This window comes from Clarias gariepinus, chromosome 9 (assembly GCF_024256425.1).
Source record: "Clarias gariepinus isolate MV-2021 ecotype Netherlands chromosome 9, CGAR_prim_01v2, whole genome shotgun sequence".
In the NCBI taxonomy this organism is placed as follows: domain Eukaryota; kingdom Metazoa; phylum Chordata; class Actinopteri; order Siluriformes; family Clariidae; genus Clarias; species Clarias gariepinus.
In genome coordinates, this window is record NC_071108.1 from 25,005,960 (window position 1) to 25,033,891 (window position 27,932).

The following is a 27,932-nucleotide window of genomic DNA, read 5'->3' on the forward strand; positions in this document are numbered from 1 at the left end:
GAGGCATCAGTAGTGCCTGCCTGATGGGAGGAGGGTGTGAGGCATCTTTGATAATGTCTTTTGACCTTTGAAGAAAGTGTTTTTTGTAAATGTCCTACATGGTGAGTAATTGAGTGCTGATGATTTATTGAGTGGCTTTACGCTCTCACTAAGAGCTTTATGTTGCATGGCAGTTGCTATACCATACTGAGATGCAGTTAATGTAAATGCTTTCAAAGGTTTCACAAGTATCTTAGAGCACAGTTGAGCTTTTTTTGTCCTCCTCAGAAAATAGTGGGAGGGTTCTGTTAGAAAGGAGAAGTTCAGGAACCAGGTAAGGTTCTCAGAGGTGTGGACTCCAGACCATTTGAAATCTGAAATGACCTACTTTGTTTTCTCGGTCTTGAATCCCTTGATACATGCATCAGAGGTTGGCAGAGTTGAAGTGTTCCTCAATCTGGTGTTTGTGTTCATGTTTGGCTTTGCAAATTCCTTTAATCAGATTTGGCCAAGTGACACTGTAGGCCTCCCAGTCTACAGGCCTGAAGGCTACACAAGCAACAGTGATCAACAGCAGGGTCACATCTGACTAGGATTAACCTTGTCTTCCCTCTGGATGGCTAATAACCACCTTTTGTCAGTTGAAAACTAATAAAACTCTTCCAGGCTTTTGATCTTTTTAGTTCCATGCTGGCTTTTATTTTGTCATTACCAGACAGAATAGCAGATAGCTTTACATTGGATCTGATGCCGAATTCAAGTTCTTTTAATTGATTTTATCCTAACAAGCAAATTAGAAATATTAGGGTGTCTGTAAAATATATTAATTTAAAGCCCAAACAATTTTCATGTATTATTATTATTATTATTATTATTATTATTATTTACTAATGAATAAATGCAAATAAGTATTTGCTTATGAATCCTTGTATTAAACAAAATATGCTTATGTAATACTACCAGAGGTGATCTAATGCTAGAAGTTCTCTACAGCAAAAAATGGCTAATATAAAGACCTTTTTGTGAACAGTTGTACTTGTTCCAGACTTATCAAATACAGACAAAGTGATTTTTTTTCTATCAAAACAATATAACATATAATCTGAAGATTGCGAGTTCGATCCCCGGGTGATGCTGTAACCTCTCGCAGCCGGAGGCCTAGAGAGAGCTGATTGGCCAAGCTCTCTCACAAGAGAGGGATGAGAGGTACTTCGTGCTCCCACATTAATGATGGCTCTACAGCCAATTAAGGGCATCTGTGAGCTCACGCAAGCAGAAGGACTGAATAGCGCTGTCCTCCGAGTGTGTTACGCCGCACATAACGGGGTGTGAGCAAGCAGTTAGAAAAGATGCAGTCGGTGACGTCACATGGGTCGGAGAAAGTTTCAGTAGAAGCTTAATGTGCCCCCTAGTGACTAAGAGGAATTGGACACGACTAAAATTAGGGAGAGAATTTTTTTTTTTTTTATATATATATATATATATATATATATATATATATATATATATATATAAAGAGTTCTTTCTAAAATTTTAATAAGATTTTGTATTATTAGATGCATACATGGTTGCTGATTTTGATTGAAAATCAGGGTATTCCTTTATCTTAGGATTATTTCAATCTCTCTCTCTTTGCCATTTTTTCTTCTTCAGATACAATTTACTTGTTTCCAGTAAATTGTATCATGTTAGTTTAAGTGTTTAAAATCTCTTTTGCATCTTTTGCCTTTGTATAAAAGCCTTTGTCAAATGAATTAATTTAATGTGAAAGTGAAAAATGAATGACCATTGAATGGCTATTACCCTTCTTTTGTCAACTCCATTGCTATCTATTATACGCATGAATGCTAAATCCTCAGAAGTACATCATGTGAGTCTGACTGTGTTAAATAATTTTTTAAAAATGCCATTTATCTATATCTTTTCCAAACAGATGTTTAAAAAAGAATAAAATTAAACCATATGTATAGAAACTACATGTGTGTCATTAAGGCACCTTCTAAAGTTCTGAAATATTGTTTACCCAGCTTTAGTATTTACCTACTTCTGACAATGATTAACACAGCTTTAAAATTTGTTAAAGTTATTTCTACAGTAGAAGTGTGAGTTTTGTGTATAAAAGTGTATTTTATATTGTGGTGCTAGTTTGTTAGTTATAACCCTGTTTCCTGAAAAAGCGGGAACGAGATGCTGCGTGAAAACGCTATGAGAACACTTTAATATGTCGCCGGTTGTGAAGCATGTGTGTATCAAACACGCCAAATTTTGGCATATATAACCTCGGTCAGGTGATGTCATCTGATGAAGCGCACCTGCAGGTTTTGAATAAGAGTGAAACATTCCTCAGATCCATTTTGTCTGAAAGGCCGTCCAGTTACACAAGCAATGCGGCATTGGAGCGCAGCATCACGTTCCCCCTTTTTCAGGAAACAGGGTTACAGCAAAGTAACCCTAGACGTTCCCTTTTAAAAGCTACATTCGATGCTGCGTAAAAATGCTATGGGAACGGGAATACCAACGCCGCCGCACTGCAAGTGTCTGGACCCCCAAGGTTGTGTATCGTGTGCGCACAAAGGCCAAGGAGGTCTCAGAGCTGGCTTCGGGAGGCTGATTCGAGCACCCGTGAGCCCGCAGTAGAATGAAAATCCAGAATATATAATCTGCCGCATCACACACTTGCTGCAGAGGGACACCTCTTGCAAGCGCAATAGATAAGGCAATCCCCCTGGTCGAATGAGCCCTGATTTTTAAAGGCGAAGTGAGACCACACGCCTCATAGGCTAGGGCAATAGCATCTCTCACCCAATGTGACAACATTTTTGCAGTGGCGGCCGCCCCCCGGTTGCGGTCCCCATAACATACTGTATAAAAAGCTGCTCTGACTTACGCCACTGGCTAGTGTGGTGGACGTAAATATGAAGAGCACGTACTGGGCACAGTGAAGTCTTTCCTGCTCCGGAGCTGTAAAAGGCGGAGGACAGAATGCTTTAAGAACAGCTTGGTGCATGGTTGAGAATGGAACTTTCGGAAGATAGTTCGGGTGAGGATGCAGTATAGCTGTGACCATGCCAGGGGCAAAGTCTAGGCAGGATAGAGAGACTGACAAAGCCTGCAGATCTCCAATTCTCTTCAGAGAAGTACAGTACCAGCCATGAGAAAAACCATCTTAAAAGTCTGACTCTAGTGGTTTAAAAGGGGTGTCAATCACACCTTCGAGCACAATAGATAAGTCCCCAGAAGGGACAGTGGCTCTAGTGGGTGGCCTCAACCATTTAGCTCCACAAATAAAATGGGCATAAGCCAGAGAACAACTTTTCTTGCAGAAACTCCAGCACTGAAACGATTCGGCAGTGGACTGTGTCTACATGTTTTGCCATGCACCAACTTTCAAATACACTCTATTTGAGGGCATAAGTTCTTCTAAAGGAGGGAGCCCTAGCCCTTAAAATAGTTTTAAATTATATTACTGACCAGTGTCTCTTAATTGGCCCCGATCAGGAGCCAGACGTGAAAGTTCCAGAGCTCGGACCGGGGATGAAATATTGTCCCCTTCGCCTGAGACACAATATCCCTGCTAACTGGAATCACCGACGGTGAGCCGTCAAGGAGAGATATTAGATCTAACAACCACACACGCCAACGGGGTGCTATCAGTAAGAGGCGCAAACCCTGTTGACCACCCTCGCCGCCAAGACTCCCGGGAGCAGAGCTATCGGGAAAAACGCATAAAGGCGTAATCTGGGCCACGTACGGGCCAAGGCATCCAGACCCAGGGGAGCTGGAAGAGTCAGAGGGTAGTAAGGGGGACATTTGCTGTTTCTTGCGAGGCAAAGAGGTACACCTCTGCTACATGAAATCTCTCCCAGATTGACTGACTACTTCGGGGTGGGGTTTCCATTCCCCGTGTGTCAGAGCTTGACTGGACAGCAAATCTGCTCCCAGATTTACATTTATATGCGCTGGAATGTAAATCACCCTAAGGGACAGGAACTTGTCCTGTGCCCAAAGCAGAACCTGGTGCGCTAGCTTATTCAAGTTGTGCGAGCGCAGTCCACCCTGGCGATCAATATATGAGACTATCATAGTGTTGTCCACCTGCACTAGGACATGGTAGCCTCTCAACTGCTGGAGGAAGTGCTTTAGGGCCAGAAATAGAGCCATCATTTCGAGGCAATTGATGTGCCACGCGAATGAACAGTCACTTTCTGGTCTTGCTTGATTTCTTTGAGGGTGTTGAGAATGGATTCAAGACAAGCGGGAGACAGCTGTGCCCGCCTTATGATTAAATCCCATGTGACACCCAAATATGTTGTCCTCTAAACAGGAAAGAGCACGCTTTTCGTGGCGTTGGGTCTCAATCCTGAGAAACAAAGATAAGCTAGGACGACATCCTGATGCCAAAGCGCTAGCTCCTGAGACTGGGCCAGCTAGTTGTCTATGTAATTTAAAATACGGATGCTGTGGAGTCGTAAGAGCCAGAACTGCATCCATGGGGGATATTACTGTAGATGTTCGGCATCCTGAAACATGAAGGAATGCTCCATGATCAAGGAGGAATGCACAATCCTTATCCTTGATGCCCATGAGATTCCGCCACAAGTGCCTCTCCGCGGAAACCATCACAGTTATAAAACGGCTGATAGCACAAGCCGTCTGCTTTGTTGCACGAAGAGACAAGTCTGTGGCCTGGCGTAATTCCAGAACGCCCTATCTTCAAGAGCCCCGCCAGTGCTTAAGTCTCTTAGCATTTGCTGCCTGAAAAGCTTTCCCTCCAGGGAAGATGAAAGTCTACACAGCTTGGAGAAAGTGTTAGCTTTTCAGGGAGGATGATGTCCCAGGAGAGAGATAGCCTGGAAGCGTCTCTTCTATCTAGGGCGTCACCATATAACCCAGCGCTTCCACATCAACTGTATTTAAATAAATAAATAAGTCGATGGCACGAAAACACGGGATGAATAGAGCTTACTTCTTGAAAGAGTTAACTTATCATGAAGGTTGCTAAAAAAAAGGGAGAGAGCATCGTTGAGGCTCTGCCCCCCGGCCACCCAACAGAAACCTGTCGTTTAATGTAGAGTGCTTAGAGGCTATTATATATATATTCTTGCCCATTCACAAGAAGCGCCAGGGCGCGCTTGAGAGCAGACAGAGGAATTACCCGATCCGGCGAGGGTGCAAGAGAAAGAAGGGGAATCCGTCTCTTGCACACCTGCCAAATGCACAAAAGCCCCAGGAATGCGCCCCGGCTCGAAGCTTCTCTTAAGGAATGCGAGCCGCACGCGAAGCACTTAATCGAAACAGTAAGTGTGGAGATCGCCCTCCGATATGGATTTATTACACACGGAGGGACATCTCGTTTATAACTCTGCCATATCGGTAAATTAAACACTTTCATGAAGACAAACAGATTTGAGGAATGTTTCCGGTTCACTCCTATTTATAACCTGCAGGTGCGCTTCATCAGATGACGTCACTTGACTGAGGTTATATATGCAAAAATTTGGCGTGTTTGATACACACATGCTTCACAACCGGCAACACAGAAAGATGCTCCCATAGCGTTTTCACGCAGCATCGAGTGTAGCCTTTGAAAGGGAACAGACTGTTTGTAAGTTCTTGATGAAGATTGTTCATCACAAGGTTTTGGGGTGGACTTTCTGCTTCCCCTACTGAGGCAATGGTAAAGACAGCACAGTTAAAACACTTAAAACAGCTTCTTTAATGCTATTATGCTACATATACAGGCATGGGGATGCACATGTATCTGACGTGCATGATATTTGTCTTAATGGTGTTGATTTGTTGTTTTGTAATCATGAAGATTCACATTTGAAAGCTGTCAAAAACATTAAAACATTAGGGCTCCTCTGGGTTTTTATGAGTAAGGTAATTTCATTTGCAAAATTGAGATCAGCAAGTTGGAGATCATAACAAAGTTTGTTGCGAGTAGAAAAAAAAAGCGATAAGTCGAACCCTTGTTGAAACTCGAGTTTTAATAAAGATAATGCAACAGATCAACATATTGCACTGGAATGCCACAAGCACAGCAGATATTAAAAAGAGTATTTTGTTGATTTTTTTCTAATGCTTTCATAGGATCAATGAAGGTAACTCTGCTGTTGGAATTTTGTGCTTTGTTTAATGATGGTTTGGAGGATGAAGATCTGGTCCATACACAATCACCCCCTTTGGAACCAGGTCTGGCTGCCATGTTTTAACATTTCTGGCAGAATTTTATCCCAGAGTCTTCTTGGAGCTCACAATTGTTGTCTCTCCAAATTTGGTACATTGACCTTTGAGTACAACTGCATCTGCAGTCAATCATTTGAACTTGGTCGCTGAGTTCCAATTAAATTGAGTGGTGATGTCGGTAGGCATTTTAACTGGCATTTTGCAGATGGTGTAGATGGTGATCTGATATCAGCTCCACATTGTCATTTGACCCTGAGCAGCAAAGATTGCCATTGTCTGTAAATGTTCTATTATTGTTTTTGTGCATCCCCTAGTTGATTTCCATCACATTGTGTTTGTTTTGTTTTTAAAGAAAATATTGCTAATGCATAGGTTAATAGTGATGCATATCTATTAAACCAACAATTATTGTTGGTTTGGATTTAAAACCGGTCTGATTTCCATCAAGTTCTGCATTTATGCCTGGTCATCAGGGCAAGGTCATGGCAGGGTTGATCTATCATTGCAACTGCTCATGTGTCCTTGGCCATTTCATTTGTGTTTCCATTGGGGCTTGTATCTGTGATGTGGATCTACTAGAGGCAAAGCAGGATCTGGATCAGAACTGTCCGTTAAATTAAAAACTTCCCTCTGCTAAAGCTGGTAAAAGCCCCCTAAAAGAAAAAAAAGGTGTTGTAAATATAATATGGCTGGCCAGGTAGTTATGTGATTTATACACAGCCCAACCAAAAAAGTATCCATCTAGATTTAACAAATAGGGAGGAAGCTTCCATTGGATAATTACTGGCAACAAGTTATTTAAGCCTAACTGTTGCATTTAGTAGCTTCTAATTTCTTAAACCATGTCATATGGTTTAAAAATATCCTGTGGTCATGGGAAAGATGTTACTTTGTTTTAGAAGGATCAAATTATTGGCCTCAAGCAAACAAAACAACTATGTACAGTAGATTGCTAAAACTACTAATATTGGGTTAAGAACTGTCCAACTCTATAAAAAACTCAATAAAATGTGGTCAGAAAAAAAATAATTATCATGATCAGACGTAATTTCGAATCATTAAAAGTAAAAGTCATGGCTACATTAAATATTGAAAGTTGAAGCACACACACAAACTCAAAGGACTGGTACTGATGAGTCCAGATTTACCCGTTCCAGAGTGATGGGAGCATCAGGGTAAGGAAAGAGGCAAATAAAGTGATGCATCATGGATAGTGCTTACTGTCCAAGCCTGTTGGGCATTGTTATTATCCTGGGTTGCTTCAGTTGGACAGGTTTAGCAAAGTTATTTCTTTCCCTAAAATGAGATCAGCTGACTCCCTGAATATACTGTATGGCCAGGTTTTTCCATCAACTGCTTTTTTTTTTTATCTAATGACAACGCAAATTGTAAGATGACAACAACAAGATTCATTTGTTTCAAATTATGGAAGAGTGGTTCAGGGAGCATGAGGCATCATTTTCACGCATGGATTGGACAACCACAAGTGGAGATTCTCACCTTGTATGGCATGTGACTTTATGCAGCAATCCAACTCTCCAATCACCAATAAAAGACCTTGGAGAGAAATTACGTGACTCCAGATGTAAATGAATTAATAAATGTTGTGACATTGGAAAGGTTTATCAAAAAGGGTTCTATGATAAACGCATGTTGTCATCAAAGCAAAAGGCAGTATATGGCTGGGCAGTATAGGTTTTATAATATTAAACTTTTGTCTCCATTGAAATGCATGAAGAAATTCAATTCATCATTGGTGGCCGATGTTAAAAAGTCTTCCATGCTGTCTTTTGTTGTTGAGCAAACACCCCATCACTGGTTCTATATTGTCAAAGTTTGTTGTAAAGAAAACAAAAACCAGGTGTACTGCCAAGACAGAGTTCATGGTTTAAGTAATGATAAAAAAAATCGATACTTTTCAGTTTTGTACAATATCATTTAGTCCACTGTAATCATAGTCACACTGTATCATAAAGATGTAAAAAGCCTGCTTTAGCTTCGTGCCAGCATACAAAACTGAGGAATATCTCTTGTCCAAATAATACAATGCAGCAAATCCAAGTGTAATTATTCGCCTTCCTCTCAATAACAGTGTTTGTTTCTATAGTGACTTTTGTTTTCTTTCTGTCTCTACAGTTTATTCCACCACCCACTATTTCCAGGATGGAGTGAATTGTTTATTTACATTATAACTCCACAGAGGAGATGATTTCAAATTTGCTGTCTAGACATTTTAGCCTTTTTAACCAAGTAAAAAAGCGAGTTAGATGACAGCAAGGGCAATTATTAGAGAAACATTGTAAGGGTAATTTATCTCCTAAAACATGGTTATGCCTTCTCTTTCCTTAATAACAGTGCCAATTGTGTCAGATAAGGCAACCAGTGTTTTGAGCCCGAGTTAATTTGAGTGCACACTTTCACTGACTGGGTAAGTAATTCAAGTTAATGGGCTATTTCCGTGTTTTCATATATTTAATATAAACCTCTAGGTTTGTTTCATTATTGTTTTAATACTTTGGCAAATTTGGTTTCTTTTTTTAAAAAAAAGTAGTTTACCTTTTACCATAGCAATTGTTTTGCCATTTAAGACAGCACTATCTTATTTTAAACAACACTCACAATTTCTCCCTTCAAGCTTGTACTATATTTGGCACATATGTCAGAGTAACAAACTGAAATTCTAGGTTAATATTATTAAAAATATATATTATATATTAATTTATTAAACTTCTAGTTTGCATTATAAATTTCATCACAATTATTTAAGCTGTTATTTGCACACAAAACACCTTAATCTGTGCCTTTTTTTTACACACACGCACACACACCCACACCCACACACACACACACACACATAGGGTGAGGGTTCTATATATATATATATATCTGGTGTGTGTGTGTGTGTGTCAATATAAGTTTAAATAATTGTAATGCAATATACAATAAATATAAGTACAATAAAACAATAAGTATAAATTAAAAAACAATAAAACAATTAATATAAGTACAATAAAACAATAAGTATAAATTTACTAAAATAAATTACACATACAACGTACCTGATTATGTTTAGCTAGGTTAACCTTGACATACAAATTTTTACCATTATTTATTTTTGTTGAGTGGAAATTCTGCTCTTGTTTTAAATATGTTGATATATAAATCATTACTGTCAGTGTATAAAAAGAAATATATGAACTACAATAAAATAATGTTCATTATGCTGAAATTGTACAATATATTTCAGAAAAAGCATATATATTTTAAATGTGATTTTGTTTGGAAAAGTATGTAAAGGTTTATTTCAATATGTTAGACCCTGGAACTTTACAATAAGTTCAGGTAAAAGTATAACAAAAATATAAATAAGCAGTGATTACATGTAAAAAGTAATCATATTTGGGGCTAAAGTTAGTAAATTGTTAGTAGTAGTTAGGCCATGGATCTTAAACTATTTTTGTTGGAAAAAAAAAAAATTATATATATATATATATATATTTCCAGCAAAATTAATTGTCTAAACAAACAAGGGAAAGGCTGCAGTTTCTATGTCACATTTTAGAGTATTTCTAAAGTCATTTAATTTAGAGCAACAACTTTAATTTAGAGCAACTATTAATCATTTAGTAAGAAAAACGTCTAGATTTTTAGATTTGTATAATAATTTTTAGTCACTAAAATTATAGCAAAACTTGGTGTTGTTGCTGTTTTTAAACTTTGTTTTATGACTGGACTGGAATGCCATTTTTCGAAATGATACAATAAAAAAATAACAAGTTATTGTTAAGGGCCTGAACGTGTATTTTTGTAAGGCACTTTTGTGTCAATGTTTGTCTGAGCTAATGCACATATTTCATTTAATATATCTTTTCATAAAAAATATTTTAATGACAAGAAATGCTTTTAGGACAAAGAATAAAATGCTCCCTTTAAAAAAAATCCTTACTTAGTTTAATTAATTTTCTCAATCTTTTGCAGTTCTAGTACAAACTCTGCATACAGACTCCTATTGGGAAAACCCTAGCAGTAATGGGAATCGAACAGCTTCTCATGAACAATCATGTTTGTGTAAATGATTGTCACGGCTGCTAATTAGCCTCCTAAATCACTTCTTTGAAATACAATATGTTATTGTTCAGTGAAACAATCAGTTCCGCTTTTAAAAGATTCTATCTTTTCTGTCAGTTTGTTTTGCCTTGCGAGGGATTCAAAATAATTAACACTTAAAACTAATTTTACCCCCTTGTATGTTGTATTTCACCAGCGGCTCTCATTGTGACGCCCCTCACAAGACACAAGGCTGAGAATGAGGCTGTGGTCAAAGCACTGGCTGGAAAGTGAAAAGGGGTGAATACTTCTGCCTTTACCAATGGAAAAAACTGTACAGTAGAGTTCTATCAGTTCTATCAGTCCAAATGATGTATTTTAATAAAAAAAATTATGTAGTATTTATGTGTATTGTTCTACGATATTTGTGTGTATTTTAGCACCTAAACAAGGCATAGGAAACATAACTACAGACAGGCAGTTAAAAAAAAAAAAAAAAAGATTTGTGTGTGCGTGTTGGAAAAGATCAATGTTTTAGTGCCAGTAACTCCAGCTGTAATCTTTAATTTCCTTTCACTGTGCAGCTATGCAAAGTGCAGCATGTAAAAGTTGAAAACACACACACACGCACACACGCACACACACACACACAGATAAACACCATCACCCTAATACAACTTTTAAAGTAAAAGTGAAAATTATATGAACAAACAATATCTTGTATTTAACTTTTTTATTTTTTGAATTTAGTTTTTCTGGACGATCAATTAATAATAATAATAAGAAGAAGAATAATAATCATAATAATAATAATAATAATAATTATTATTATTATTATTATCATTGTGTGTTTTTGTGTTGTGTTTCCAGAAGTTCAGAGCTTGAACCTAAGTAAATAACAAACATGTTGTGTAAAACTGCAAAAGGCAAAAGTAAAAAGCTTTTGTGCTGCAATGGCAGGATTTCTGTGTGTAATGACATTGTCAGGGCATTGGTAAAATCGACTAATGAGCAGTCAAAATAAGCACAGAAGGAAAATGAGTGAGGTTTTTTATTATATATTTATAATATATAAATATAATATAATATAATATTATATATATATTTTAAGAGAAATGGCAAAAATTTTTACAATTTCAAATTTCATAAAAAATAGAGAAAGACAGAGGAAGTTAACTAAGAAGAAGGTCAAGCTTTAGAGATCTGTCTCCCACTCTTTAGTTAATGTATATTTATTGTGTATATACTCCATTTCGTATGTTGTTTTTTGTTTCATTGTGCTTGCTGTGTTGCTGAAAGCAGCAGGAATGTTTAAAGAGGGTTAACAAGCACATTAACAATCCTACAGAGCGATTTATCCTTCTGCAGCTCTCGTTTCATATTTCACCCCAGGAGTTTAGAGAAGAAATCAATAGCCTAACATTTCTGAACACACACTCTAGTGCACCACTCGCACTTAAATCTTTCTCTCTCAGTCTCTCAGCATGACTCAGTTTCACCAGTAGTACAAATCCATGCTCCTGTTAGCTCAGAGTAGCTTTCCTGAAAAAAAAGGCTCTACAGTAAAACTGGTGTGCGCGATCACAGTCAACATATATTTCTGAGTTAATTCAGTGCTCCATTATCATCAGCAGTTTAGTCACAATTTACACTGTTTTTACACCAGTACATCATGATGCTCAAATTATCTACCTAAATATATCACTTATCTCTAATTCCTTGGCAGGAGTAATTATTTATGTGCAAATGTGCTATATTGCACAAACCTTACAGTATAAATGAATAATGATCCGCGAATAATACCAAGCAACATATATACTGTATAAAATATATGTATTTATTTTGTGTGTATATATATATATATATATATATATATATATATATATATATATATATACACACAATTTTATTATTATTATTAGGAATAGAAATGAAAAACAGGAAAATAAAATACATATTTATGAATATAAGCTTCATAGTAAGTGTTACCTTTTCCCATGCATCAAACATTGTACATAATACACGCAATATGTTTTGCATATTTATTTGATGTCTTAACTATAACCCATTAACTGTGAGATGGTAATTTTAAAGACAGTTGGTCTGAAAAATTGCACTGGCAAATATTATAATAATATGAAACTATACAGTCCCCATATTTGAAAGCTCAGAATATTACCATTTTTATGTAGTTGGCCAAAATTATTCTGAAGATAACAGTAAATTTAGCCAGAATTCTAAAAAGTTATTTTCATTAACCATTATATTTTTGTCATGTTGTTATATGTAATGAGTTCACACACACACACACACAAACACACACACACACACACACACACAACATACCTTTACTGTATGCTCATGCTACACTGCAACACAGTACAGGGAAATGTGCACAGTTGCTATGTTGGCATGGTTCTGGTTCTAAAGAAAAAGTCAAGGATTTGTTAAAATGTACAAATTCATGTAACTGTTATGCCATCATGACATCAGTGCAACCATTATTTTTTTTATATTGGCCTGAATACAGTGTACAATGTGTGCTCGGTAGCTTGTTTTGTAGCATTTTTCTTTTATTCAATTAAATTTTATTTGTACTGCATAGCACTTTTAACAATTGTCATTGTCACAAAGCAGCTTTACACAATTAAAAAAGAAAAGTATGGTAATTATTATACCCTTTAGTGGGTAAGAAACAAGAGTGGTGATGAGGGTGAAGGCAAAGAGGAAGGCCACGCTTCCCTTTGTTGCAGAAGTATAGGGGAAGCTTATTCTTTCCAACTGTGCCAACCATGGTGATATGCCTGCGGCCTTAGCAGCACATGGAGAACCTACACAATATTGGGTGTATCTACAGTATACAGTGGTGTGAAAAACTATTTGCCCCCTTCCTGATTTCTTATTCTTTTGCATGTTTGTCACACAAAATGTTTTTGATCATCAAACACATTTAACTATTAGTCAAAGATAACACAAGTAAACACAAAATGCAGTTTTTAAATGATGGTTTTTATTATTTAGGGAGAAAAAAAAAATCCAAACCTACATGGCCCTGTGTAAAAAGGAATTACCCCCTGAACCTAATAACTGGTTGGGCCACCCTTAGGGGCAATAACTGCGATCAAGCGTTTGCGATAACTTGCAACGAGTCTTTTACAGCGCTCTGGAGGAATTTTGGCCCACTCATCTTTGCAGAATTGTTGTAATTCAGCTTTATTTGAGGGTTTTCTAGCATGAACCACCTTCTTAAGGTCATGCCACAACATCTCAATAGGATTCATTCAGGACTTTAACTAGGCCACTCCAAAGTCTTAATTTTGTTTTTCTTCAGCCATTCAGAGGTGGATTTCCTGGTGTGTTTTGGGTCATTGTTCTGCTGCAGCACCCAAGATCGCTTCAGCTTGAGTTGACGAATAGATGGCCGGACATTCTTCTTCAGGATTTTTTGGTAGACAGTAGAATTCATGGTTCCATTTATCACAGCAAGCCTTCCAGGTCCTGAAGCAGCAAAACAACCCCAGACCATCACACTACCACTACCATATTTTACTGTTGGTAGGATGTTCTTTTTCTGAAATGCTGTGTTACTTTTACGCCAGATGTAACGGGACACGCACCTTCCAAAAAGTTCAACTTTTATCTCGTCGGTCCACAAGGTATTTTCCCAAAAGTCTTGGCAATCATTAAAATGTTTTTTAGCAAAATTGAGATGAGCCTTAATGTTCTTTTTGCTTAAAAGTGGTTTGCGCCTTGGAAATCTGCCATGCAGGCCGTTTTTGCCCAGTCTCCTTATTATGGTGGAGTCGTGAACACTGACCTTAATTGAGGCAAGTGAGGCCTGCAGTTCTTTAGATGTTGTCCTGGGGTCTTTTGTGGCCTCTCGGATGAGTTGTCTCTGCGCTTTTGGGGTAATTTTGGTCGGCCGGCCACTCCTGGGAAGGTTCACCACTGTTCCATGTTTTTGCCATTTGTGGATAATGGCTCTCACTGTGGTTCGCTAGAGTCCCAAAGCTTTAGAAATGGCTTTATAACCTTTACCAGACTGATAGATCTCAATTACTTTTGTTCTCATTTGTTCCTGAATTTCTTTGGATCTTGGCATGATGTCTAGCTTTTGGTCTACTTCTCTGTGTCAGGTAGCTCCTATTTAAGTGATTTCTTGATTGAAACAGGTGTGGCAGTAATCAGGCCTGGGGGTGACTACAGAAATTGAACTCAGGTGTGATAAACCACAGTTAAGTTATTTTTTAACAAGAGGGCAATCACTTTTTCACACAGGGCCATGTAGATTTGGAGTTTTTTTTTTCTCCCTTAATAACGTAAACCTTTATTTAAAAACTGCATTTTGTGTTCAATTATGTTATCTTTGACGGTTTTTGATGAGCAAAAACATTTAAGTGTGACAAACATGCAAAAGAATAAGAAATCAGGAAGGGGGCAAATAGTTTTTCACACCACTGTATATTGGGTTTTAACTTTATGGCTGATCAGCATGTAGATATTTTTTTAGTTAGCTGTGGTGGAAAGTTGAGGCCCATGCATCATTAATGTTTAAAGTTAATCTCTGTTCTTTGTCTGATACTGTAACTTCAGTGCTCAAATAATTGTAGTTGTGTAATCTATGTCAATTGTTTTATAACTAGCCAAAGCATGTTAGCACACTTAAGTGCCTTTTTTTTGCAAAGAGAAACAATCCAAGCATTAAGTTTTATTTTCCCTTTACTTCTTCATGTAATGTAGAGCCACTGCTTCACTGTGCCAACTTTCAAAATGTATAAAGCATGATTTATGACACCAACAAGTTTCACACCAACAAGTTTCATTATCCTAAAAATTACTTTAGAAGACACTTTTCTGAAGCCACACTGGCCCAGGACAGGGATAGAGTGAGGGAGATATTTTTTCTCCAGGGTGAAAAATCTTCTCAGGCACAAGAACCATGCTTGTCACATTACCAGAAGGGTAATCCATTGGGTCATCCAGTCACTCACAAATTATATTTTCACTAATTATTATTATTATTATTATTATTATTATTATTATTATTAATAGTTGTTAATAGTTATTATTATTATTATTATTATTATTGTTTTTTTTTTTTTTTTTTTTATCAATGCAACTGTATGACCAAGACAAAGCAATTTCCCTCTGGGATTAAAAAAGTTCTTTGAATCTTCAATCTTGAATCTTGATTTATTATTATTATGGACAAGAAAAGCATTTTAGAAATTTTCTCAATGTGATCTAAATCAGCCCATCATATTCTCCCTCTTGGTTTACCACTACAGGTGCATTATATGGTGAAATTTATTAACTTAAATTTGATCGGACAAATGGTCAGGAATAACTGCTTAAGAAAACCTAAAGAGAAAAGATCTAAAGGTTGATCCCAAGGTACAATTGGCTAAGTAAAATTTCTGTTGCATTTTTACTATTTACAGTAATTATTGTTCACAGCCGCTAGAGTCTACATACAGTGAACACAATGGCAACATCTAGATCCAGTGACATGTATTGGGCACAGGTTATTAACACTCTTCCTCAAAATAAGAATGCTTACCTCAACAATTTGTTCCAAAATTATATGAACACCAGGTGCTCAGTTTTTTTGGTTTATTGTAGGTCACTGTTTAAATTTAATATTATATTACAATATATACAATATTTATATAGTGCTTTTAACAATGGTCATTAACATGGTCTCAAAGCAGCTTCACAAAAAGAAAATAAATTTTATGGAAGTGTGTATAAGTGAAAAAAAAAAATCTGTTTAGATAATAATGAGATTGTGAGATTGGCTCTAATGAGCAAGCCAAGGTGGCAAGGAAAAACTCCCTAAGATGGCAATAGGAAGAAACCTTGAGAGGAACCAGACTCAACAGAGAACCAATCCTTATTTGGGTGATGTCTTTCAGGATATTAGCAGCACTAGATAGGAGTGTGCATTTAGATATACTGAAGTACTAGTACACAAGACAGTTCTCACTTAAAGTTTAAAGTTGTAACAAAAGTGAGTGTACCTAGATCAAACAAATGAATGCTTATCCCAGTGATTAACAGTCAGGGTGTGGGCATTATAGTTGCAATATAAATTTCACTGGCATAAACAGTTGTGCAAAGTTTTGACCTAACAATTGACAGTTGACATGACTCAACTTCCAGATAACCTTACCAAAATGACTAAGAATCTGTACAGACATCACCATGTCCTTTGAAACTGAAAAAAAATAAAAATAAAAAATGAGGGCCAAAAAAGTCCTCCAGGCAGCTTGCAAAATTATTCCTCAGAAGTACAATTAAAAAATAAATAAATCATTCAACAATAAAAACATCTCACTCAAGGCAAGAACCAGTAAGAAACCGGTGCAGATGATGACAGATGATCAGGCCGGTATTTACTATACTGGTGATGCTGATTGCTGAGTGGTTGGAACAGAGGAGAGAGCAAACGGAAGAGGAAATTGCTGTTAAATAAAAAAAAAAAAACAAGTTTTATATTATATCTTTAGGCACTTTACAGCCTGTTGTAGTAAAATATTCGTTCCAAGTTCTGGAATGTAATCTATATTATTTAGTTTAATGTAATTTAATATAAAGAAATGATGGGTGGCTCAAGACCTTATACATTATTGTATATCCAGTCACTTAAGCTGATCAGCCACTATATCATTGCTACCCTGCACTTCAGGTCAGCTGCAAACTCTGCAGTTGACATGGACATTAAGGAATACTGTACAGGTGCATAAATTATGTCACACATTACAGTAGTATGTGGACTAAAGACACTGTCCCCAAAACCTACTGTCTATCAAATTCTTCCCAAACCAGAAACCTTGTGTTAATGTTGATGTCAGTGCCAAACCAAAAATTCTACCTTACCTGGGTTCTGTCTTACCTGAACACATTGTATGCTTATGAATTTCCTTCCCAACAATCAAAATTCTGATGAACTATGACAGCTGTGCATGAACCATCTTTGTGCCAGAAGTTATAAGATTCTTTTAGTTGTCAATCCTCCCACGGCACCAGGTCCTCATGAGGTCCATGGCCACGTTCTCAAAGGAAATGCCTGTCACTTGGTGGATTTTGCCTATTATTTTCATTTATCTCTCTAAGTATGTTGTTGATCCAAATATGCTTTAGGAAAATAACTATTGTTGGTGACCCTAAGATCTCTGCAAATGGTTTGAAATGCTTTGAAAAATTGGTAATCTACATTTACTTCAGTCTTACTTCCCACACAGATGTTGCACAGGGATGTGTTTTTAGCCCTCCTCCTGTGCTACAGCTTCCTATTTGCTCACAACTGTTGTTAGAGTATGTATGACTTTACTTCCTTAGGAGGCACATGAAATTTTGTCTCCCCCCAAAATTCTGACAAACGATTGCACTATTGAAAGCATCCTGACTGGATTCATCACTGTCTGGTTTGGCAGATGTTCCAACCAAGACCGCAAGATCCTGCAGAGAGTTGTGAGGACAGCTGAACACATCACTGGCATCGACCTCCCAGTCTTACAGGACTTTTATACACAATGTCTGAGGAGGGCTCACTAAATTGTTAATGACTGCAATCACCCAGCACATGGTCAGTTTACCCGGCTGCCATCGGGCAGACAGTATTGCAGTATTCTAGCTAGAAACGGCAGGCTGATACACTGTTTCCTTTTTTCTTTTCTGCAGGAAATTATGATCCTGAACAAACTGTAATTCAACCACTAGTCATTACTCATTCACCTACTTCCCACACACCGGAAATTATAAGGTCACCAATTTTTTCTTCACATGCTGCTGTCTTTTTTGGGCAGGTGCAATGCTTCTAAGGAATTAATATACACTTCAGTGCCACAGTCCCAGTGCAATGTAGTGCAAAATTGTGTAAAAGTATGTACTGTACTTTACATTTTACCACATGTACTAATCCACATAACTTATTCGTAATTCAGTTAAATAGTACTCATGTCTGCTGCTCCATAGTTTATACTATTCTATATGAGACCTACACTAGACACTAGATCCGCATGCTGTCACGTTTTATTTTATCTTACTAAATTTTGTTGCAGTTGCAAAATCCCTGAGCCTCACAACATGTCTTAGAATGTGCAACTGTTACTAACATTTTGTATAAATGATAAATAAACCTGAAACTTAAAACAGCTCCTGTGGCGATACATGTGCACTAATGAGTAAGAAAAACAGATCATTTAGCACATTAAATTTTGGGGAGTAGTGGAATGCTTTGTCATTTTTGAGTTGTTAGGAGACACCAGAGATAAGGTACATATTATACTGTATGGGTGCATTTGGATTTTAGGCCTGCCGTGTTTATATGGTGAGGAGTGACAAGGAAAATCAAATGTGTTTAAATTTGATGTTATGCCCCAGAACTTATCTGGAACCTTATGATCGTAGTGGGCTTTTCAGTTCATAGTAAAAAAGTAAAATAAAATTAATAATTAAAAGCTACCTTTTTAGTAGCACTGTTGCATGTACTGTTTGTATACAGACTTGATGTTTTGCTGACATGACTTACAATCTCAATATATACATTTTCTAAAGGTGAGGAAACATGAAATTTTTACACCTTCTTTACCTACACACACATGCACACACACACACACACACACACACACACACAGAGTGTTAGTTCAGCTGCTGGTGAAATCTCTTTGCCCAGCGAGGAGTCCGTGGAGTGTGTGTGTGTGTGTGTGTGTGTTTGTGTGTGTGTGTGATAGAAAGAGAGAGAGAGAAAGAGAGAGAGAGAGAGAGAGTGTGTGTGTGTGTCAAGCTGACAGGCTGCTCTGTTTCTACTAACTCCCGGGGGTCAAATTTGTCATTTCATTTTTATTTGATTTTCTTCTCAGTGGTGAGATGGCTCTGCTCATTATCACCATGACTGCCAAGAGAAAGAAATTAAGAGAGCGAGAAAGAGAGAGAGATGAAGAAAGCAAGAAAGAAAGAAAGAAAGAAAGAAAGAATGAAAGAAAGAAAGAAAAAACTAATTCAGATTGAATTTACAAACAAAGATAACTTTTATAACTTATGAAAGTTAGACACTTCTTTAGTGTAATACTTTACTTGTTGGCAAATAGTGACAGGGAGCTTTGTTGGAGTAGTAATCATATGGCAACAAATCAAAGAAATGGTTAATATTATTTCTATAGTTCTTTTATCCAGGATATTACAATAACTAATCAGAGGTCAAATGTAATGATCTAGATTAAGGTTTTTAATCAAAAACAAGATCTTTTTTTCCGGCAGTCTTGGGGGGAAAATGAGTCACAGATTTCTATTTACTGAGTATTATAATTTTATTGAGAATATGTAAATCATAGTACTTGTATATTTCTTAGATATGTTTTAAATAAAATATTTAACTTTAGTGTATTTAATTTCAAAATAAAAAATAAATGAAAATTCATCTCTTTTTAAGATAATGAATTTAAAAAGGAGTAAACAATACAAATAATTTAACCGTGGAATGCTACAAGTAGATTAAAGGACAAAAATGTGTACATTCTAAATTATTCAATTTCATGTTTAAAACAAAATAAATCAGTTTGACTTCTGAAATATTGATAAAAGACTTAACTTTCAGCTTTAAATGCTTAGTAGGCAGCAGCAATATCTAGACAGTGGTAACAGACAAGACATGCTTGGAGGACAATAAAAAAATCACAGCTATGTTTTAATAGTGAAAGTAAAAGCATGTTCACATGCTGAGTGCAATGAAAGCTCAAGACATTAAACAGATTTAAGAAACCGTAAGAAATCCACTTGTTAAAAAAAGCTTTGCTAGTGAGTACAAAGATTGGACATTTAGCAAAGGTCATGTGTTCTGATGAGCCTAGATTGATCCTATTTTGAAGGGATGGGTTGCTAAAGTTAGTCTGGTCTAGCTTCAGCAACATTATGTGGCAATAAAATTACAGTGAGTCAGCTGATGAACTGAATGCACTGAATGAGCAAGTTATTAATTACATCAACACATTGTTTCTGATAGAACACCATATTCCAGGACTATAACTGTAAGATTGTCTCTTCTACCTTAGAAAATCATTTTTATACATGAATTATCCACTGCATGTAGGGGTCAAAATAAATGTTACAGTAGATTGCATAATGTTGTTGTTGTTGTTTTTTTTTTGACTAGACAATGTATGCTTTCAAATAAATAATATGAAAGGAAATCCCAGTGATTTTTTTTCTGTTTTATTGTGTACTGTAGTTTGTCTTGTGTGCACATAAAGTAACAAGTTATAAATAAGTTTAATGAAACAACAAATTGTGCCTGACAAATTAAAGGAAAAAGTCAAAGCTGTAGCTGACACTACAGTGGGCACGGGTTAACAAAAAACTGGAAAGTTGAAGACTTGAGCACTCTTGCCTCAAATTCCATTTCTGTTGACCTCACTGATCATTTTTTGGACCCTTACTGTACTTTCATTTTTAACTAGTCTGCATGGTGTTCTGCCTAAAGAAGTGTTGCTCACTTGGTGTAAACATTAAGTGAAGATCTCGACCTGTATCTGCTTCTGTTATGTATAATTTTAATTATTGGCTGATTGGATTGTTACATAAATCAATTATTGGAATTATAGGGTTCTACGTGGACCAATATTTCTTAACATTAAGTTTTTCCCATTTGCTTATTCTGAGATATGTGATACAGTAAGTGTTTTAGATTCTTTATTTGGAAAATAAAAAGCAAAGTGTGGTTTCACAATCTGAAGATCAATTTCTCAAAAACATTCACAATGCAGACAGAACCTTATAATTTCAAAATGACCAAGTGTTTAGTTGTTCCTATTGAAGTTGCATAAAGTGTTTGCATATTAGTAGCATTTCATGTGGTTTTTGTTAAAGGTTATTTTTCTACAAGAGAAGTGGTACTTATACAAAAAAATATTAATTAAATATAAAAATACACTATAGTGACATACTGTACAGTACATTGTGTCTGTCTGTCTGTGTGTTTAGTAGTACTTTAGTAGGAGATTAAAAGGATTAACCCATCTTTACCAAAAAAAAACAACTTGCTTCATGACATGAAGCACATTTGAGCAAATCGTATGCATGGCCTAAAAGACATGGTAATATCCACTGATGGCAGTGAAATAGTAGTTTGGTAACTATAACCACAGTGCAGATGTCATTACCTTTTCTTCTCCTTCCACAGCTTGCTCTGTTGTTTTGACCCATCCTAACAAATTAAGTGGTATGCTCTGGTTCTGATGTGTGTGGTCTTTTTTTCATATTATTCCCACTCCATCTTGTCTGCAGGCCACGGAACTAACCTTGAGGCCATGATGTCATGATACTTTTCATTAACCATGGTACCGCAGTGGCCCCAAGCATGACCTTCTGTTGACCACCTCATTGTAAATCCCACCAAACCACACAAGCCATTACACATTCCACTTTGATTTAATGTAACAACATTTGTATTACCAATTTTAAAAAGCGTCTTACCTTTCCTCAAAAACACTGTAGTAGAAGTCTTATTATGAAGAACACTGGGGAAATAAGTATAATTTTGAAACTCATGTGGTCGCCAAAGGTTCCTTGCAGTTGCACTCAGTGAACCTAATTTAACCCATATTTTATTCTCTTCCACCTCTCGTCTTGTGAGTTTTGCACCGCAAGTATGCAAAATGCAGGGGTTCACTGAAATAGACGTGCATAAAAAAAAAAAGACGCTTGTGTGTTCTTGTTCCTTTATTATCTGAGGTAAAACACTAGCATGTGAGGGAATCTCCCAAGTGAAAGTGTGTGCCCTTGTTCTGTTTTCATTTCTGTATAATTTATCTTAAAACCATGGTCACAGATTTGGCTTATCTTTAGACCTTAGACACACACAAAAAAAGAAAAGCAGAATTAAAACTACAAGAAATAAATCCATGAATGAACCAATCACACACGTAATCAAAACATGTCAATCTTCCAGCCAAATCAGATAAAGTTTTTAATAACCGATGCATGCCGTGTGTGTGTGTGTGTGAGAGAGAGAGAGAGAGAGAGAGAGAGAGATGAATATGTGTGTGTAAGTGCAGCTATCACACTTATCAAATAAGATCACTTGCTGTTTAAAATACTGAATGCTTCATTACTAAAAATGGAGTATGAGTGCCTGCCTTGGATCCTCAATTGCAGCCTGTCTTATTAAAAGTATTTGAGTGTGATAAATAAGGGGCTTTGGAAAGGACAGACAAACATATGAGACAGACAAAAAAAAATCGAAGGGATGTTACAGTTGAGAAGTGGTGTATTCTTGTTTCAAATTCTGAAAGCTGTGAATACCCCACTTCTCAACTGTAACATCCCTTTGATTTTCTTAAATGTCTTAAGAATTATTTAAGACTTCTGTAGTATCAAATGCAACAGCACCACCAATGTTCATAAGTAAAATACAAACCAGATTCCCCTAGATTTCCTTACATAAGCTTTCCTTAAGTAAAAATTGTGTCTGGTGATTTAAACAAAGCGTATACAAAGTGTTTTAAGTGCAGTGTTTTTAGTAAAGGCTTAAAATATTTATGTTTATCATTTTTGGTGTTTTAAGGAAACAACAACTTGTAACCAGAAGGGCAGCATGAACGTTAAACATCATGTCAAGACATGACAATTAGTTTTATATGAAATGTAATTTAAGAATAAAAACATATAGGTTACCAACCTGTTCATTAGGACAAAATATGTGAAAATATAAAAAATGTATATCATGTCTACATTATAAACTGTACTGATTTCTTTATCAGTTGTTTAGGGGTTGGTATAATGACCAGCAATAATAATAATAATAATAATAATAATAATTATTATTATTATTATTATTATTATTATTAGTAGTAGTAGTAGTAGTAGTAGTAGTAGTAATAGTAGTAGTAGTAGTTTTTTAAAGACAACATACACTACCAGTCAAAAGTTCGGACAGAGGTTTGGATTTATTTTCTGCAATTTACAGCACCTCCGATTATAGCCGATATGCAGGCTTAACAGAGCATAAGCAGCAGACACATCTCAATATCAACTGTTCAAAGTAGAATATTGCATATTTAAAAAATTTAAATGTAGAAATAATTTTAAATCGGGAGCAGTAAGTTAAAAGGTGTGTCTAAACTTTTAAAAGTTTGTCTATAACTAGTAAAAAAATAAATAAACTAGACATGTACACAAACAGAATTAAATTTTAAGCTGGTCTTTTACTGTGAACCACCACTATGTAAATTGGCATGCGAGATGGAACAGAAATGCTGCACAGCTGAACGATAAAAATGGACAGGAATATGTTGTGGCTAAATACATCATGGAGAGAAAGTAAATGTGGTTCTGGCATATTTTTGTCCTCTTATTTTAGAAATGCATTCAAAGAGAAGAAGAAAAATAAGACCCAAACAGGACATTTTAATCAAACGGTTAAAATCTTACATTCAATTTAATAGATAGATAGATAGATAGATAGATAGATAGATAGATAGATAGATAGATAGATGCATTTATAAAAATATTCTAAATAATAATCCTAGCAACTGTCATTAACTGTTGTAACTGTCTGGAAAATGTATTCCAATTTTCCAATAATTTACACTTCCATCATAGTAACACATTTTATACTTTTTAGTGCTAGCAAACATTCAAAATGTAAAAAAAAAAAAAGATTTATTTTCATTAGAAAATAAAGCAAAATATATTGCAGAATAAAAGATAATTATAAAAGATTAATGATTTAGATATATGGAATATTCATTGATCTTGAGTGTTATTTGGCTTTTGATGCTTTCTAGATATAAAATTCCTACCACTTATTATTTTTTTTTCCTTTTAATAACTTCGGAGAGAGGAAAATATGGATAAGGATATTTTTAATTAGCAATGGGCCATAAAAGGGTCAAATCTCTTTGATGAAATGGGATTTTTATTTTTACTCCTCACATAAGCACACAGACACTAATTCCTTCTGTAGTGTAAAACAAGGACATTGTTCACTCTACTTAGGTCATGTCTGTCTTTCTTGCACCATCCTAATAGACTGCAGATGTGTATGAAGACTGTGAACATGTCCTCAGTGTGAATGAAAGCTTGAGTATGTAATCAAATGTTACTTACACATACATAAATACTACACAATCAACCCAACAACTAGAACCACTCACTGTATTTTTAGGGATCATTTTATTCTAAAAAAGTAGACAAACAGAACTAATTTCTCTCTTCATGAGGCAAAGCTTATACAGAACCACTAACATTTGTAGATTTTATGTTCAGTTATCACAGTTGTATGGGTACCACTTAAAAATACTAAATTATACCATTTCTTGTTTAAATAGGCTATAGCAGATTAATGCATAACATTTAGCATTAGTTTAAATTTGATGTATTTATCACTTTTTTTATAAGGTAATCTTCCTGGAATTCACAATCAAACAAGAACACCAGCAATACTGACTGTTCAATATTATCATCATTATATTTATTTTAGAATTTATGAATGTCTATGAAAAATAGCCACAAATATAGAACAAAAAAAAAAAAATCCACAAGGCTGTAAAATGTTTTTTTTTTTTTATTTATTTACTCATTTTGCTCAGTGTCAGGGCTTGGCTTGTTTATGTCATCGCTTTTGCATGCCGAATCAGCTTGAGGCTGGACAAGCTGATCCATGGTTTTAGGGTCTAAGTAATTCTCGTCACCTGGGAAATTGTGCAAGTAACAAAGCAAAGAATGTTACCATTACAGATGGAGTCAGGTTGAATGCCTGCCCACATTCCATAGAGTTTTCCTGCAGACAAAATAGAAGAAGTCAAATTACATAAAAAATGTACATTCACTGTCCACACTACAAAGGAACAATGTTACACATGTTAGTTTATGCCATTATTGTTAATCAGCCAATCATATTATAGCAGCACAATGTATAAAATCGAATAGAGGCCAAAGGTGTAGTTAATGTTCACATCCATTATCAGAGAAGCAAAAAATATAGACTCTGTGACTTGCTTAAACTGTGTCATGGGTGTTGATGTCAGATTTGAGTAGATAAGGAAATGCTGATAACATACATATAACAGTTTCTAAAGATTACACAGAAAGGTGTAAAAACAAAAAAACAACAACTAGAAAACACCTTGTTTGTGTAGTCCCTGCAGTAACCTTGAGAGTTGATGAAAGTGATCAGAGAAAAACAGCCAGACTGGTTTGAACTGACAGGAAGTCTATAGTAAATAAAATAAGCACCCTTTACAACTGTAACGAGCAGAAACAAATCTCAGAACCCACAACACATCAAACCTTGGCCAACAGCAGCAAAATACAACATCAGGTTCCACTGCTATCAGCCAAGAGCAAGAATCTGAGGCTATCATGAGCACAGTCTCAGCCAAACAGAACAACTAAAGACTAGATTTTCTTTTTTTTTTTTTTCCGTTTCTTTTTTACACTAATCTTCAACTTTCCAGTTTGGGTGAGTCTGTACACATGATTCTCAGATCTCTCGTGATTCTTGTTGTTGGGTGATACAAGTGGAATCCAAATTGATCTTTAGCTGTGTTAGCACATCGACCTCAAGTTTCAATGTTTTGTGTATGCTGAGATGTTTTTTTCCCTATCCTTCCTGGCAGCTCGAACCAATTCGACTATTTTCCTCCGACCTCCCTCAGCAAAAAGCCCTTTCCACATACACGAACAAAAACATCTGTCAGTCAAAAAATTTTTTGGGGGGGGTTTCACACCATTTAAAAATTCTCTCAGCTGTATAGCAATTTGGTCAGCTTTGGCCTTTAAATATGCTTTAGAAATAAAATAAAATTGAATATATTCTGTACTAACTCAAGAGAATATTGTGTTTGCAAATCCCGCAGCAGTTTCTGGAATACTCAAACCAGCCCATCTGGCACCAGTAACCATGGCACGGTTAAACTCACAGAGATCACAATTTTTTTCCCATTCTGATGCTTGATGTGAACATTACCCGAAGCCTCTGACTTGTATCTGCAAAAAAAATTTGTATCGTGCTGCTGCCACATTGCACATTGAAATACAGTTTATATCAAAATATATAGGCAGATATAGGTGATATAGATACAGATGTAGATGTTATATATAAAGTTTATTAAGAGTATTTAAACAGCTTTATCTGTTACAGTACCTCAGGATGAAAGGGGTGGCATGTGTCTGGACGTCGTCTGTCCTTCTGCAATTTCAAGCGCTCACATTTCAAGGATTCATTATGTTCAATGGTGTTAAGAAAAACACATGTAACAGGCATTTTATAGAATTGAGCAAAAAATACATTTATCTTTTATTTAACTCAAGCAACAAGCTTTTTAGGAATCAGCTGTATAATACAATCACAGCTTGTTGGACAAGTTATATAATGCTAAGTTATGTAACTGCATTTAAATCAGATTACGTTACACTTGTACAGTACTGTATATGTGTCATTTTCAGCATCTTTCTATGATACACCCAGACAGACAGCCATAGAGCTGACAAAGAGCAGCAATAGGAAATAATGTTGTTAGATTTTATGCCTCAGAAACACACTGGACCCATATGAGTATTTTTACTGAAACAAACGTCTGGTGTTGATCATCGTTTCATTCTGGGTCATTGTGAAACAAACCATCTGTTATGCTCAAGAGAGAGTGCATTGTACTGAAAAACCTCAGCATATTCACTGTGGAGAACTATTAATTTCAGGAGAAACATCTCAAGCCTTTTCTTCTCTATTTAAACAAACAAGTTAAGAAAAAAAAGTCTACAGACAGTTAAATTACAAATGAAATACTCATATAAACTTTTATATTTGTGCTTTTTCAATTGCTGGGACAAATTACTAACATTTTAACAAGTACATCAGACCTAGAACCAAAAACATCTATATTATTAAAATCTTGTGTATAATATATACTAAATAATAACAGCAATTTGTATACAATGAGTTGTAAAACATAACAAAATCTATACGCCTAGGGTACAGTACATATATGCTCTATTATATCTTATAATAATAATCATTATCATTGTCATCATCACCAACTGCTCATTCATGCAATGATCCAATTCCCCAATTATATGACATTAAAAAAGTTTTTTTTTTTTAAAGTAGTGATAAAAAGGCAGTATTTTTCCAGGCTTCAGCTTTGCAGTTTGGGTGAGCTGGTTCCCACTGTTGCTTCAGATTCTTATTCTTGGCTGACAAGAGTGGAACCTGATGTCATCTGCTTCTCTAGCCCACCCATCTCAACATTTGATCGGTTGTGTTGTTTTTGCTTATCATGGTAGTAAAGATTAAGAGTATTCCTTAGAGTTATTGTTGACTTTTTCTCAGTTCAAGCAATTCTGGCCATTCTTATCAACAAGCATTTTCACCTGCAGAACACCACTTACACCTGCTGCTTACAAATTGTTTAATTATTATTATTATTATTATTATTATTATTATTATTATTATTGTTGTTGTTATTGTTAATACTACTACTACTACTAATAATAATAATAATAATAATATGCTATGGTGTGTACAAATACTGTGTGAAATCAGCAATTTATGACATGACATGACCCTGTCTATTTTTATGCAGTCTGCTGATGCCACAGGATTTCCTGATTGTATAACTGCATGAATGAGCAGGTGTACAAGGGTTCCTGATAGACCCCAGCAGGTTTTAACAGTGCTTTCCACTTTAAATAGAACAAGGTTTGACTGGATGTAGCAT

General features: G+C 35.8%; 1 protein-coding gene across 1 annotated transcript in view; it reads right to left on the minus strand.

The window, feature by feature from the left end:
• Positions 1-24,429: 24,429 nt before the first annotated feature.
• The window catches only part of cacna2d3a (calcium channel, voltage-dependent, alpha 2/delta subunit 3a), a 293,959-nt gene continuing 290,456 nt past the window's right edge, over positions 24,430-27,932 (minus strand). Inside the window, exons 37-38 of the mRNA XM_053503660.1 lie at positions 26,360-26,442; positions 24,430-24,994 (exon numbers count right to left, since the gene is read on the minus strand). Of these exons, the coding sequence (XP_053359635.1) occupies positions 24,902-24,994; positions 26,360-26,442 (176 nt within the window). The 3' untranslated portion in view covers positions 24,430-24,901. The remainder of the gene's footprint in view (positions 24,995-26,359; positions 26,443-27,932) is intronic.